Below are 16,306 nucleotides of genomic sequence, written 5' to 3'. Positions count from 1 at the left end.
CCAAGAAGGAAAATTGGCAGTAAGTGAAAAGACATTTTCTATTCTCTGGTGGTTCCCAGGGTTGTGCAGACTACTGAGATATAGAAACGCCATCCCCCCACAGAGTAAGACTATTACACTATTGATTAGCCATTACTTGTTGTGGGACCATCCCACAGAAGGTAGCATCTCAGGATGCCAACTTGTCTAACCAGTAGTGAGAGATAAACATTTGGATAGATAATAATTTATTGTCGAATGTATTGTCTCCATTAAAGGGAGAGACCTATCAACTTGTATTTCTGATACTTTTCATGCAGATCCCATTCTAAGTAACTTGCTTTGAAGTCCTGCTTGGACCAGGTAATTGAAGAAGAGTTTGGATTTATATCCCCCCTTTCTCTCCTGTAGGAGACTCAAAGGGGCTTACAATCTCCTTGCCCTTCCCCCCTCACAACAAACACCCTGTGAGGTAGGTGGGGCTGAGAGAGCTCCGAGAAGCTGTGACTAGTCCAAGATCACCCAGCTGGCATGTGTGGGAGTGTACAGGCTAATCTGAATTCCCCAGATAAACCTCCACAGCTCAGGTGGTAGAGCTGGGAATCAAACCCGGTTCCTCCAGATTAGATACATGAGCTCTTAACCTCCTACGCCACTGCTGCAAGTGAAGATTGCACTTTTTCGGCCATTTCTTGCTTGATCCAGGAGAGGTTAGCCTGAGCATCTTCCTCAGATGCATCTGAAGAGAGCCTTCATTGGAGACTTTTTGTAATGGCAAGTCTTTAGTATGGCCAAAGTGGGACTCATGAGCAGGGCACCAGTCCTGCACTCACCATTTTAATTCTGTCCCCATCACTTCATTCCTCCTCCCCCCGCCCCCCACAATGATTCACATGAGCTTTCGTCAGGCCTTTTCTTGTGATGAAGGGGAGAGGGTGGGTGGCAGCTGCTACTGGAGCTGTGCCTGATCTCTGCAGAGTGGATTTGGGAGCATCTGAAAGCTGAGCTTGATTGCTGGTCTCTTGCTGCCATGATTATGAACCTTAGGTGGGCCTTTCAGGCTTGCTGTCAATGCTTTGGCTTAGCTGCAGCCTTCAAGGTCAGCTGGAGCTGCCACAGTCATGGTGCCTACCGGCCTTGTGTAAATGATGTCAGCTCTCAGTCACCATTTGTCTCTTCATGTTGAGAGACTCCAGAGGAAGGCAGGCTGCTTCCAGTGGAGCCTCTGAGCTTTCAGAGCTGAGGAGGTTGCCATCCCATTTAGGGTTTGGGAGAAAAGAAGGAAAGAGAGTAAAGAAACAGGACAGAAGGGAAAAAACAATAAAATTAACTGGAGTGGAGCTAAATAGAGCAATCTCACAATGTCCTGTCTGGGAAGAATCCCTACTTACTTCAGCAGAGGAAAAGTTCATGACTCTGCCTGCATCTAGGAGGGGACACTTCTGCCAGCAGCCTGGACTCCAGTACCCTGCGAACCACTGGAAAAACATCTGTTCCTAAATGCTGTAAAAATTATTTATTACTGAAATTACACAGTAAAAAGTATGTAATTCTATGGCTAGTTTAACACCTGTACGTCATAATATACCTAATTTCAAACCTGGCCATAGAGTGGATCAATAGATCAACAAAATGGAGCTCAGGATAAATAGGGGAGGTTTCTCTACAAACCTGAAATAAGGTCCAGGTTTTCACACACATACAAATCTAAAATAAAAAACCAGATTAAAACTCTATAAAATATGTGTAGCTTGAAGAAAGCAATGCTGAACTTTGCAGCTATTTTGAAAGTTGCTAGGCAACCACAACAATATTGCTGAGCCTTCTAAGCTTTGGTTTCTGTGCCTTTGGAGCCCAAACAACCCTGGAAACGGTCCAGTCCCCCAATAAAAGAGGACTTGCTAAAGGCAGGTCCAGTGGCAACCCCTGGAGACTCACCACTCACACAACTGGACTTGGCAACTGTGTACAATTAGCTCAGATTTTTCCCAGACAGAAGCTGCTGGAGGCATAGGGGAAGGGAAAGCTGAAGATAGGAGTGCAAATAAAGATAAGTTGACTTTTGGTTGGGAAAGAAGCAGAAAAAGGAGACAGGCTACAGGGGCTGCCTGAGAAGGGAAATAAATAATGGGGGAAGTCAATACTGAAACTCCTTGTTAATTTTTATTATCATGGGTAAGTATTGTAGGTCAATCATGTCCCTATTTCTTGGAAATTATTTATAAATAATTATTACTTCTATGAAGTTCTTGAGAGAGCAAAATAATTTATGCACCATGGTGCCTTCATGCTTCAAGAGAACCTACACTTGAAAAGTGCACACAAATGCACACAAAGTACACATAATAGAATTAAGTGGTATGATGCTAAGAAAAGAATGAATGGAAGGCACCGCTTCAGACTGCGGGAGAACACAGCATTTAATATCTATTCTAACAACCTTGCATAGCTGGCATATGGTATGCTAGATCCTTCTCACCCTGAAGGTGAGGCACTATTTGCAAGCAAAAAAAATTAAATGTGAAATAACATTAAAATATGTGATCTGTTAATGTGAAATAGTTCATTCCTAATACAAGTGGATACTAACTCAGATCACTGCATTTTTAGAGTAGGCTACAGTATAAAAATCACATACTGGTGCAACTGTGTTGTATCAGCTTGTGATAGCTATTTGCAATGAGGAAAAATAGTAAATTAGCAATCCTATAACGTAATATAAAATTATTTTTGCAGCTTTGATATTACAGCATCTGGATTTTTATCAAGGCACAATATTGTCAAATGTCTCTCAGGACTTGAAACATGTACTTAACATACTGTGTTTTATGTTACCTGCGCAAACAATAACCTCAGCAGTTTCCCTGCCAAAAATGTTTCTTTCCATCAATTACAAATAAAACTGCTGTTTTTTTCATTACAGCATAACAAAGCCTACATTATAGTAGTGGTATGTATATTGTCATCCAAAGGCTGTCATCCCAAGGAATTCTTTGTTCAGCAGCCCTTGCAGGACTTTCCTTTGACTAGTAATTCATGCTGCAAGAGGCATCCTAATGAGCCATTTTTAGTTTTTTTTAACACCACATAAGTCTTGGGAAAAGGTGGGTTACAGTTGTGTTACCAGGCTAATACATGGTGGTTGGGGATGACATGTTTTTGTAACCTACGCCGCCAGTCTTGCAGAGTGCCCTGGTGATGCTTGGCCACGTTAGTAAGAAGCCCATCCCTTGCATTTGTCAGTGTCGCTTATAAGGACAGCCAGCCAGTCTGGAACTGCCCACATCAATGATTTAAAAGACCTTACCACACCTCCTCTTGAATGGATTAAGAGGAACAATGCCTTCCAGCTGGGAAACAGTTCCCAATCCCCAGCCCTACTGTTTAAATAAACAAAACCCATTCATCAGTGAAGTTCCTATCTGAAATTTGCCTTAAAATACTAATCTCATTTTCAGCTTCCTGACTAATCTCTCCTGAAACCAAGTGTTTTTGCCTTGAAGCTGTTATTTCATCAACTTCACCCCCTAAAACACTAATTTCATCCTGCCACTCCTAGCTTCGCACATCAAGTCAAGCACCTAGCCCATTTGCCAACACTTAAGTTAATCTTTCTTTTGGTCCCTTCTCTGGATATCCAGCCTTGCTCTTTGTCTCAGGAGCTCAGGTCTATCAGCATATCCCCAGGACTCATTTTTGGATATAAAGAGCCTCCTCTCCCAACAGTCACTGTTCAGTATTATTTGAACACCTCTTTGTCTAGTAAAACTGTCCCCAACATGGTCTTCTTCCTCAGAGCTCAGCGTAGGCTGCTGATCTGTTTCTCAGATCCAAGTCTCTCCACGATCTGGTAACATATTGCCCTTTACATCCCCAAAACTATCTCCAAATCTTTCCCCTCAACACTATATATATTTTAGGCCTGTGTGAATTCTCTGCTTTGATGTGCGTGTGTGTGTACCCCCAAATAAATTTATCCCCAAATACATTTGTTAAATTTTATTAATCTCCTGCGGATTTCTTGAAGGATTCTGGTAAACATAGTTGGAAAAGATCCCTGGTTTATTCAGCTCTTGCAAAGGCAAAACAGCTGCTCCTGCTAATTCCCCACTCTAGAAGGGGAGCAAACCCCTCTATTTTTGGTAACAGTAGTATGCCTCAGAAACTCCAAGTTGTTACTGAAAGTTCCTAGGCACTGAAACTTTACCCACAGCTCTTTGGAACCCTTGCATTCGGGAGCCACAAATTAAGAGATATTATCCCAGTGTTTTCTATTAAAAATTCATCAGAAGTTTTGATCATATATGCATCCAAGCATCCATTGTCCGGTTATATTTTATTTAACAAGCATTTTAAATAACCAATAGGCAGACTGTTTGATAATCTTTAGATCTCATAAATGATTCCCATTCTTACTGCTCTTGGCAAACTCCACATGCACATGTTATCTTTGTATTTCCAAAGTCATCTTCATGAGTAGAAGATGCAATTCCCTCCCCTCCCTTGCATGCCACCCCTCACTCCCTCCCCTCCCTTGCATCCCACCCCTTCCTTCCTTCACTCCCCCGCCCTCTGCTAGGGTGGGCGGGCCAGGTGCAGATGCAGGTCCCAGCGTGCGGAACAGGTAGCATTATGGACAAGAATAAATACATGGAATTTTATATCCTAGAAGACTTTTGTGAGAAAGATCAGTGATCTGCCCACAATGTATTTTATGAGAAAGACAAGAATGTCAGCTGGGAGCCTATGTCCATTAAAAAGTATGGTAATATAAAACATCTGCATCCATTAAATCACAAACAAATACAATTCTATGCTTTAATTTCATTGATTTCAGGTAGAAATGATTATTTATAAATATAAATTATTTTAATAAGCAAATTGCAACTTTTTAAAAAGCTGTTGAGTTGGATCTTGCAAAAAAAGGTGTTAGTGAACAGACCTTTTCCTGCTTGCCCCTTCCCCCCAAACTTGCTGATTGTCCTGAAAATCCTTAGAGGGGCAAGATATTTCAAGAGGCTGCAGTTAGGAAGGAGAAATCACTGTTGGTGGCAGAGGCAATCTAATTCAAATTTCCACCTTTGCAGCAGCCCCTTGTACAGTGGTGGATTTTGTTCACAATGGTCTTCTGATTCACAGAGTGGGTTTCTGGCACAAGCAACAAATTACTGGAAAAATGGATAGGCGAGGAAGGGTCAGCTCAACCATCATCTTCTATCAGCTCTTCTGTGAGATCTATTCTATTAATTGAAAAATCTTTTTCTGCAATTGACAAACATGATTTCAGCAAATAATGACAGTAAACTTCAGCAAATACAAAAAGCTGTGTTTTACCTGAAGTAAATTACTATGTGTAAAGGCTGGAAATAAAGTTGATAAAATCAGCCTATATTTGGAAAGTAAATATGGGAGACCATAATTCTATTTCAATAAATACATCCAATGTACATTAAGAAAACATTTTCAAAAACCATAAATAAAGGAGAAGCACAAAGCTTCCAATACATTTGGAAAAAAGAGTCTTTCACACTGTAGATTTTTCTAGATAAAATTGTCCTTGCGTGTGAACATCAATCTGTCATGGAAGTGCCATTTCAGCCTAGTATGAAAAGACATTTAGAAGATAAAAGCAGCAACACTTCACATGGTTTGCTGTTCCACATAATTGCTTCCCTGAAATGGTTTAAACGATTTAAAAATGACCATGAGAACCAGCTGTTAGCCACTTAATTCTAAGTCTACTTGTTCATGTTAAGAAATTTTAAATGCTACTTATAAATTCTTTTGTATGGTAAATTTTAAACATTCTATGTCAATTCAGTCTTCATTCAACAAGTATTATCATTTTTGCCATTGGTTCCATCAACTTCTGTTTCACACATACTTTTCCATTTTTGCAGATCTCTAGCATCATTAGCATTCCATAATCTAGCAAATGACATCAGCCTTTTCCTAAAAAGCAACACAAAGATCAGCATTAGAAAGCCACTTAGAGATCATTAATTAGCATTTAAAATATCTCAGTAGCATAGATCATACACAGTAAAGGACAGAGGTGGATTCTTTACTCAATAAATTGAAGCCCTTGGATCCCAGGAAGCATGTTTCTGCGCGGATATAACATTTTCTATTTCAATGGCAAAATTTTAATCATAAATTTTTGTTTCATTTGAAAGTTTTATTATCAACAAGGTTGTGAATCAAGTATTCTCTAACCTTTTCATATTCATTAATCTCTCCAGTTCTTTCGATTTGTGAGCTGCCTTCTTAAGAATTTCATCAGGAACATCTGCTAGTCTGGCAACATTTAGCCCATAACTGCTTGCAGCAACCTCTCTTGTTATTTGATAAAGGAAAGTGACAAATCCAGGGATTTCTTCATGATCAGTTGCTAGAAAAAGAAATATTTTTTTGTTTTAATATACCATAAAGAATTCCACTTTAACATTTTGCTCTTCAACTACCTAACACAAACAGTCCTTTATGTTTCTCAGCACTTTGCTCAAATGTTTCCTAGAAATCAAAGCTTGGATAGCCTTATATACAATCATGTACCAAAGACAAATAAGTTGAGATCAACAGCCAAACACTACATTAGCATTCAGGTACTATTAGAATGAACCTACCCATCAGATAATTTTGATATCATACCCCTTTCTGCTTCACGATCCTCTTCATTTATCAGAAAAGCCATATGGTAATTCCCAGTCTGACTTGGATAGACCCTTTCTAACTCACACACTGGGGGATAATGGGTGACAAACAATGTCAGTGAACCCACCTAGAAAAATAAAATATCTCATGATTTGAAAATATACATGTTGGGATTTCATTTCTAACAGGACATCTCTAGAAGGCCTGAATAACACCCCCCCCCCCCCGCTTCCAATATATAAGGTTAACAGATAAAATGTAGTATGTCACCAGTACACTGACAGCACAGTTATTTTCCCCCTTTTCATCCAATTTAGTTTCTTCAGCCTCTGAATGGGTTCCATGCTACCACAATTTCAATGTCCATGTTCTGGCAGCAGCCATAGTATGTCAAAAAGCTGCCATAAAAGTCTGGAGTTTGCTTCAGCAGCTGTCCATGGAAGTTTAAAAATACTACCCCAAGTCAGCCACTACCCCAAGTCAGCCATCTTCCCCTGTGCCCCTCCTGTACCATCTACTGAATCTTGAATATAACTTGTAAATGTCTAAGTACACCTATGCAATCTATTTGCGTATGGAGAAGAGCGGATGGAATACAAGAAAGGATTTATGAGCTTCATCTCATAGTTAAGGTACTTTGGACAGTAAGTTATTCAGCGCAAACTGTAAACTGCCTACCTAAATGATTGGCCCCTTCCACACACGCAAAATAATGCGTTTTCAAACCACTTTCACAACTGTTTGAAGGGGATTTTGCTATTCCGCACAGCTTCAAAGAGCACTGAAAGCAGTTTGAAAGTGCATTATTCTGCATGTGCGGAATGAGCCATTGTCTACTTAGCCATTTACTGGTCATATTCTAGGTCTACACATAGCTGTGGCTGGGAAAGGGTCCACTAATCTAAGGCTTGGTCCTGTGCCCCACTAAATAAACAAAATATACATTGAAGCTGTATATGAATCACAACATAGACTGACAACGAGCACTTAGATGTAGTAACTATACTGTAATATAACTTCAGAAACTTAAAAAAAATCACATTCAGTACAGCAACTTCCTTGAAACTCATTTGCTAACATCCAAGCCTGAGAATCTTTCAGAAATGTTGCAAAATAGATTCAAGGAGGCTAATTGTTTATTTATGATATATTTATTTATTTAGGATACTTCAGAGAAGCAGTTTTCTGTGCGTTTTACTTAAATTAATTTGATTATTTGATATTTTTAAATGAAAACTGTTCACATTCTTGAATTACATTAGCTAAAAATGCAAACAACTAAATAAATGTTTTATTTCTGCAACTATCAAGCATTGCTAAAAGTGTTCTGTGTGTATCATCTAGAGCCATTCATTTATACACCCAAGTCTGTTCTACTTACATCTTTAATAAAATATTCTAGCGTAGCATATGCAATAGCAATTCCATCATGTGTGCTGGTTCCTCTCCCAAGTTCATCCAAAATTACAAGTGAACGTGAGGTTGCTTTTCTAATTATTTCAGCTGTATCTGTCAGTTCTTCCATAAATGTACTGTGACCTTTGAATATATTGTCCGTGGCACCCATTCTGGAATCAAAACAGGACTATTTATTGAACCCAACCTAAACACACACAAAAATCTATATTGTTTTGGCAAATACTACAAATATGATGTTGTAAAATTATGTACATTTTCCCTAAATATAAAAATTCCCTTAAAAAATTTCCCGCCCTCTTTTGATGGCTTCATGTACCATCTGTCTTACCACCTCCAACGATTTGCTGGTCCCCTCCCAGGAGTATTCAACCGGACCCCATCGATAAATAAAAATGGGGTGGGTTAAGATGCTGCTACTGAATTTTAATGGATTTAAATGTATTATTTGATTATATTGTTGTCTTACGTTATATATTGTTTGGTTTAGTGATTTGTGTTGTATACCACCCAGAGCCCTTCAGGGAGCGGGGCTTTATACTTAAATAAATAAATAAACAAACAAACAACAACAACAACAACAACAACAACAACAACAACAACAACAACGTGTTCCTAGGGTTTCTAATCTTCACTGGGCTACTGAAGAATATATGCGTACATTATGAAAATTCATAGTTCTTTGAACTGGTTCTAGGTTACATGCTTCTGCCTGTCTAATATTCAAAAACAGTAAATTTACGCACAATTTGATAGGTTTTGAGTAACTTTTAATAATAAAGAATACAATTTGATATTCACTTTTGCCTATCAAATCCTTGTTTTCAAGATTCTGGGAATATCCAGGCAACAACCCAGGTCAATTATATCAATGTGGATATCAACCTAACGGTTAGTTAAATTTATCTACACTAACAGAAACTTTTTTTTTCAAAACATCCTGTCTACAAGTATTACTAAGAGAATTGGTATTTCTCTTTTATCCAGCTCTAGGAAAACCTGTAAAAAAATTTCTTCCAAGTATGACAAACAGCTTATCGACTAGGTTTTGTCCAACTCTGATAAACTGACAGATGACATTTAACATTCATTAGATAAGTACAGATCTTTTCAAATACGTTGCACACATATTTACCAGACTGTAACTATGCCTCTAACATCAAAGGACTGCACAGACCAAGATTTTGAAAATGAGAAATTCAGGATTTAGCACAGCCAATTTGGTAACTTTACTCAAGTCACTGTATTAAAATACTGTCAAAAATAAGGGCCAAACTACTTGTGAAAAAGGGTTGGATTCACTTGCAAGTATTTTAGCTGCAAAAAGCCCTGGAAGACTGGAGTATAGATCAGCACAATGCTGCAGCATTAGGGGAAGTTCCTTTTTCCTTTTGTGGTATTATTGCAATTAGAAATGCCTTCTCCAAAAGCATTTATCCCTGGGAAGGAAAACAGCCAAACTGTTCCTGTTTTCACCCTAGGGTTTGAAGCAATTGTGAAAGGTCCCCCACAGATGCTCATCTGGGGGTCTGATCATAAATCTCCAGCATCATGTATAGTGCTGCCCAGAGAATTTGAAGTCTATTCAATTATTTTCAGCACAATCCTATGCAGATTTACTCAATTCTAAGTGTACTAATATCAATGGGAGTGGAATGGAGTAGTTCTACATAGGACTGCCCTGCTAGATTATTGAATTTGAGTAGTACTTTAAAAATAGCTTCACTATAAACTGGCAAGGGACTTCAGGCACAGTGCAAGAAGTTTACTGCCATTAAGCAGAAGAACCTATCTCAAGCCAAAGAACAGTACAAGCAGCCAAGGCTCTATAAACCACAAACATACCTGTGGTTGGAAAAACAAAAAGGACAAACTAAAATGGCTAACAACATCATTACTATTTTAGTAATACTGGTAATTTTCATTTAATTCTAAATATGAATGTTTACACAATTGTTATCCCAGATTGCAGTTCAGTTGTTAAAAGCAATCTGTTCTTTTCTGATCCAGTTTAGTTTCTTTGACTTTCTTTGATCCATAAACAGAGCTTGTTTTTTTGTCAATAACAGCAGTGTTCAACTCTGAAGGTCTCTTCCAAGATGTATGACATTATTTCTGTTGCTCTGAAGACTAGCTGTTTGTGCCTGTATTAGTAATTTCACTTGAACTGATTTACTGCAGTTTAGTTCAGTTATGACCACTCAAATAGAAATGGTTTCTCGGGCATAGTAAAACTGTTTAAATGTGAATGTTTATATGTTTTAGAAACGGAGGATTATAGAAACCACTAACCCTCAGCAGTTTGCATCACTGTAACTTTTTAGAACGGGAAAATTCCGTTTATTATAATTTTGGAGGTACAGGCTCATATCTAATCAAATCTATCAAACCTGTAAATTCTGGACAATTCAGAAGGTTACTATGTCAGACTGCACAGGGAGGCGGTTAAAATTCACAAACATCAAGACAACTTCAACAGGAAAGAAGAGACTCTGAGAATTAACAAAGCTTGGCTACCAGAACTTAAAAACACCAAAAGCAAACCCCAAGGGCATGCTAAGTTCATGAACAATCGACTCCACCCAAACACAGGATTTGCATTCACCAATACTGCTGCTGAATCACTCCCTTGACTGAAAAACCCCACCCACAATACAATACTATCAACCACATCTTTGCATAGCAAGTTCCACTCATACTGATTGGTCTCCCACTCTGGGACATGGACAATATATATCCCACTAAACATTCTCTTCTCACTGGACACAGTGTGTAACAGACTTCCCTCTGTGATACACCTCTGAAGATGCCAACCACAGATGCAGGCGAAACGTTAGGAACAAGATTCACCAGACCACGGACACACAGCCTGGAAAACCCACCAGTTGAATCTGGCCATGAAAGTCTTCGACAATACTATCAAACCTATTTCACTTGAAGCATTTTGAAGTATATCTTTTGTGCCCCTGGACTGTTCAATAACGAGACTCTGTGTTTAGATGACTTTTTAAAATTATGAAACAGTATCAGGAATAAGCATGTAGACTTCTATTGCCAGAACTAAAGCATAAGCAATCAAGCGTCCTCCATAATACCCCACATCACGCCCCCATCTCACACAACATCACCCCTGACTATCAGTTTCCAAGGGGGAATGGCACCCCACCAGTCCCATGGTCCAGAGACAATACAGCCTCCTCTGGGGTCAAAACAACCAACATTCTGCTCTACTGCAAGAACTACAACAGCAGGTGTCTAATGAGCTGATAAGGCATTGCCTAGGAAGCAAAGGTACAGAGAGTGAGAAAGTACAACCACAGTAATAAAGGGGGAGGGGAGAAGAAGAATTCAGAGGATTCAATTTCCCTGGCAGGATCAAACCAGAAATGGGATGATCATTACATTATCTTCCAGCCCAGAGAATGAAACTGTCAGATATTTTTAGCGCATTTGAGAGAAACGGCATTGGCTTCATAAGTCCTTCTGACTAGCAGCGCAATCCTATTTAGTTACTCCAGTCTAAGCAAACTGATTACACAAAGAGTTTGGACTGGATTATCCCAGTGTAGAATTCCTCCAATAGATTTTTCTTCCAAATTAGGATTTTCTATACTAACAGAAGACTTTATAGGAGTCACATGTTCTAACCCAAAAAGAATTTTGTAATCTATTTAGAAGTGTATTACACAAGTAGTTAATTACCCCAACATAAAACAGTGGTTTTCATTATTCAAACCTGTGCACACAGACTATCATATGTCCTTTCCTTCTTGTAGTTCTTTCCAAGGCTGACCACGGCCAAACAGCCAGGAAAACCCACAACAACCAGTTGAATCCGGCCGTGAAAGTCTTCAACAATACTTTCAATGTTTTTTAATCTAGGGGGCCCAGATTCTTCCTTTAAATCCACTCCAAAGGGGGTGGATTTAAAGGGAGAATCTGGGGAAAATTTGAGGGTGCCTATCGGGGAGCAATGTTTAAGTTACCAGTACCAAAATTTCAGGCTACCTTCAGGAGACTCTCCTGATGATACTACCCAGGTTTGGTGAAGTTTGGTTCAGGGGGTCCAAAGTTATGAACCCTCAAAAGGGTAGCCCCATCTACTATTAGCTCCCATTGGAAACAATGGGAAATGGGGCACCCCCTTTGGGGCTTCATAACTTTGGACCCCCTGAACCAAACTTCACCAAACCTAACTTGTATCAGCAGGATACTATCCTGATGATACCACCTAGGTTTACGCCTCTGGGTAACACCTCTTTGTAAGTGGAATGGAACATCTTACATCTTTATATCATACATCTTTTGAGATAGATGATGAATCTCATTTGTACAAACACTGGGAACTAGAGCTGCTATACAGTGGTCTTGTGAAGTTCCACCCTGTAAACCTATTTAATGTTTCAGGGGAGAGTTCAACTGGCTTGCTATATCCAACAATACTTTAATAGGCACTATTTATGTAGTCCTGTACATTTTGAGTAATGATGACATTTTGTGAATACCACTAAAATAACAGCAATGCTATTTTTAAAGGTCAATACTATAAACCAGAGATAACTCCTATTGCTAAGAAGTTGATGGCAGTATTCCTTACTAATGCCATAAAATCCTAGCTATATTTGTGCAGTGATTAAAAGAAATTCTCCCTTGAACTGGTGCAAAATACTTCAAGTAATTTTAGCACCCTACTTTTAATCCTTCTGGGCAAGCATATGATCACACAAAGAAGTATCAAATCCTTATTTGTTTACAGTAGAGAGGAAAATTCAGGTCTCATAACATAAAATATATTGATTTTTGTCCAAAATACAGAAATGATCAAATGGACACTGGAAATTTCCATTTTCTGGGGCCCACCACATTTCAACACCTTAAGATACACCAGATCGTACAAGAATCCTGATCCAGAACAACTTAAAGTTAGTACACAGTCAGCACACAGTAAGGATAGCCTTTTCCACAGACAGGAAGATTGGAAGGAACCTAGTTGCCAGTTTAATATGTTTGCTAACCTCTTGCTTTCTCTTCCAGTTCCGAGTCTAAGGTTTGAGCATGACCAGAGGTGTGATCTTTTGATATGAGCTGAAGTGTAAATGTCAAAAAGCACTTGGCCCTTAGTTGTAGGCGTGCAATTCAGATCAGCTACTAAATCAAGGACTGGTCCAAGATGCAGTTTGCTACTTTATTGGCTAATTTATTTAGAATGAATGTTTGTATTGATGTAAGATGAACTCTGGAGAGAAAAGTTCAGTATTAATATCTAAATAAATAAATTTTTCTTCCATTTCTCCTCAGGAACAGAAGAGGAAGCTATGGCTCATATTCTTTAGCCAAAATTCATCTAGTATGAGCAAGAGAGGAAGTAATAATGTCAAGTGACTACAGAAACAATGAATCATGAGAATTAAATAAAACTAGTAAATATTCTACCCAAACAATGGAAGAGATCTAAACCTTTGAATTGGTAAATATTGTCTTCATGTTTCCAAATCCTCCAGTAATCACTATGGCTTAAAACTTTCTCTGACTAGACTATAATCAACCATATTCTGAAGGGCACAAGTTTTCTTAGGAGTGGGGCATAATTTTCTGCCTCCCACTTCATATCTCCCACTATGCTTCCCTGACGGTCCACTGAATCCACATACAAACAAAATATTGAGAGGGGCTGTCAGTGGGCTCTCCCTGTTTTCTTAAGAACCATTAAGTCTTTGGAAGTTCATAATTGATTATACGTAAGGTATGAGTCTACACACTTAGACATTCAGCAAGTATGTGCAAATACATAAATGACTGAAATAGTAGACACGTAATTTCAAATCTATTAAATACACCATAAAAACCTTTAACCTGATAGCTTACCTGGTGAATACGCCATCCACAATACCAATAGATGCTTCCTCAGCTGGTACATACGAACCAATATGTGCCATGATGGTGATCAATGCAACTTGTTTTATATAGGAGCTCTTTCCACCCATATTAGGCCCAGTAATTATCATTGCCCTTTGACTGTCTTCCTAGAAAGTGAAGCACTATAATTACAGCCCTTTTCATCGTTTATTTAATAGCAACATTATGGAATATTTCTTCCCTTATCATGACGGTCCCATCATGACAGTCACAACCAGCAGTTTTGGTTTCCCAGCCCATTCCAGAAGCTGTGCAGCTCCGCCACAACTATAAAAAATATAATAACTCCAACTGCCAACAATTAAAATGAAACAGTAAGAGAACAATAGAAAAAACAAAAGGTCATACTCTAAGATTCTCCCTCTGTGATTCTGACGGTTGGGAGGGACTGACTACTTCATGTGTCAGGAAAACACAAGACAGCTATTTTTCTTGTTGACTACAAAGAATGGCATTTTGTTGTTTCTCTTATTCTCGTGCTGTTTCATTTTAATTGTTGGCTGTTGGAGTTAGTGTATTTTTTTTGTAGTTGTGGGAGCACTGCACAGCTTCTGGAATAACCTTGGAGACTGAAGGAGCTGCCTCTCCCACTAGGAGTTGTAAAAAAAGGTTAACAACTCGGACTGCCTCCAGGGAGGTGCCTTTTCCAACTGGTTGAGACTGTCTCACCCTAGGCCATTAGAGAACTATAGTCATATAGGAATGATCTGAACAAAGATACTATTCCTAAAATATGGCTTGAGATATTTCTTATTATTAATAAGAAGTTGTCTCATTTTTCTACCTGATCAGAGTTGCCAAAGCATCTTATAGTGTGCATGCACTCCTCATTCCAAATCACAATACAAACTGACAATAATACCAACTAAAATACAAATCACACATTAATAGCTATATCTTCATAAATTGTTTGTATCTGAGTCAAACAAAATAATTATTTAATCAGTGGTGGGGGGAGACACTGATGAAAATGTATGGATGGTATCTGGTGACAGCAAACTGACAAGTAAATGTAATAACAGTGTGCCATACTTGACTACGGGACAGTCTTAAAAGGAGTGGCAACCTATTAACTTTATAACCTTGATCCTGGGAACTGTGGACACAGGAAACTACAACTACCACCAAAAATAATGTACAGGAATGTAATGTAGTTGTACAATATCTACAACACCACCTGAATTATTCTATCTTTGGCTGTGTTTTTTTTTAATACTGCACAGTGTCTCTTGTCCATAGCTACAACAAATCCATACTAAAACCTAGAGTACATAGATTGGTAACACTGGACCTGGACAGAGACATATAGAAAGGAATTGACGAAATGTACTAGTCTGGAATTAACACTCTTAAGTGTGCTGATCTCTTGCAATATTCATAACTAATGTGTGTATGTTAAGTGCCATCAAGTTGTTTCCAACTCCAGCCTTTCTAATGTCATATTTTGGATTTTTCTTAGTAGTAATATCAAAGATAAGTACAGAGATTCCAAAAACTATATTCCAACTATTATACACATATATGTTTTTTTCTGGACAAAAAGCATATTTATTAAGAGTTTACTACTTCCTAGTCTATTTATTCCATACTTACCGATAAGAGGGTATCATTTGGAACATACTGCTCTTGCTCCCCTAACAACAAGTCAATCACTGGGTGTTTCCCATTTTTTATCATTATCTCTGATCTGTCATCTTTTATGACTGGCCTGAAAAAAATATATTACAACACACTGTTACATGGAAATGAGGAGGAACCTGACATCAGTGTTAAATCTCCTACAAACTGAAGCAAGTCAAGGTATACATTCTGTCAGAAAAACAACTCCATCACCGTAATTATGATCCACACAGGCTGATCTTATGGAGAATTGCTTTAATATCTTCAAACATGATACAGAGATATTTGGCAATATTTATTTTTGTGTCACATTAAATCAATAACTAATGTTTTGTCATTGTTTAGGGAGTCATTACCTGCAATAGCCCCCTTGTTTAGCAACCTCAGCCAAGGAAAAGACACAATCAATAGTTGCTAGGTGACCCACGGCTTTAGAAGCAGAGTGATAATGTTCACCAAAATTGCTACACATGAAGGAGAAAAAGAAAATTAGTGAACAAAATATTTATATATAAATTATTACTACAATACTGATTCTGGGTTTTCCCCAAGATTCCTATATCAAGTTTCTTATGAAGTTTATAACTATTAAAGGCCATCCATTAAAGAACAAGCAAAACAAAACATCTATACAGAAATATATTAACTGGGTAAACAAACCTTTTATTTACCAAATTTGCAGAGAATTAGCATAAAATTCTGATTAGTGGGACAGATACAG

General features: G+C 38.3%; 1 protein-coding gene across 1 annotated transcript in view; it reads right to left on the bottom strand.

Annotated features, from left to right (window-relative positions):
- Positions 1–4,635: 4,635 nt before the first annotated feature.
- The window catches only part of MSH3 (mutS homolog 3), a 67,585-nt gene continuing 55,914 nt past the window's right edge, over positions 4,636–16,306 (bottom strand). Inside the window, exons 19-25 of the mRNA XM_048504355.1 lie at positions 15,942–16,049; positions 15,559–15,673; positions 13,915–14,072; positions 8,015–8,201; positions 6,631–6,760; positions 6,196–6,370; positions 4,636–5,931 (exon numbers count right to left, since the gene is read on the bottom strand). Of these exons, the coding sequence (XP_048360312.1) occupies positions 5,808–5,931; positions 6,196–6,370; positions 6,631–6,760; positions 8,015–8,201; positions 13,915–14,072; positions 15,559–15,673; positions 15,942–16,049 (997 nt within the window). The 3' untranslated portion in view covers positions 4,636–5,807. The remainder of the gene's footprint in view (positions 5,932–6,195; positions 6,371–6,630; positions 6,761–8,014; positions 8,202–13,914; positions 14,073–15,558; positions 15,674–15,941; positions 16,050–16,306) is intronic.

Source organism: Sphaerodactylus townsendi, linkage group LG07, assembly GCF_021028975.2.
Source record: "Sphaerodactylus townsendi isolate TG3544 linkage group LG07, MPM_Stown_v2.3, whole genome shotgun sequence".
NCBI classification, from domain to species: domain Eukaryota; kingdom Metazoa; phylum Chordata; class Lepidosauria; order Squamata; family Sphaerodactylidae; genus Sphaerodactylus; species Sphaerodactylus townsendi.
Note: the sequence above shows the minus strand (reverse complement) of the source record. Positions and strands in the feature narration are given on the sequence as shown.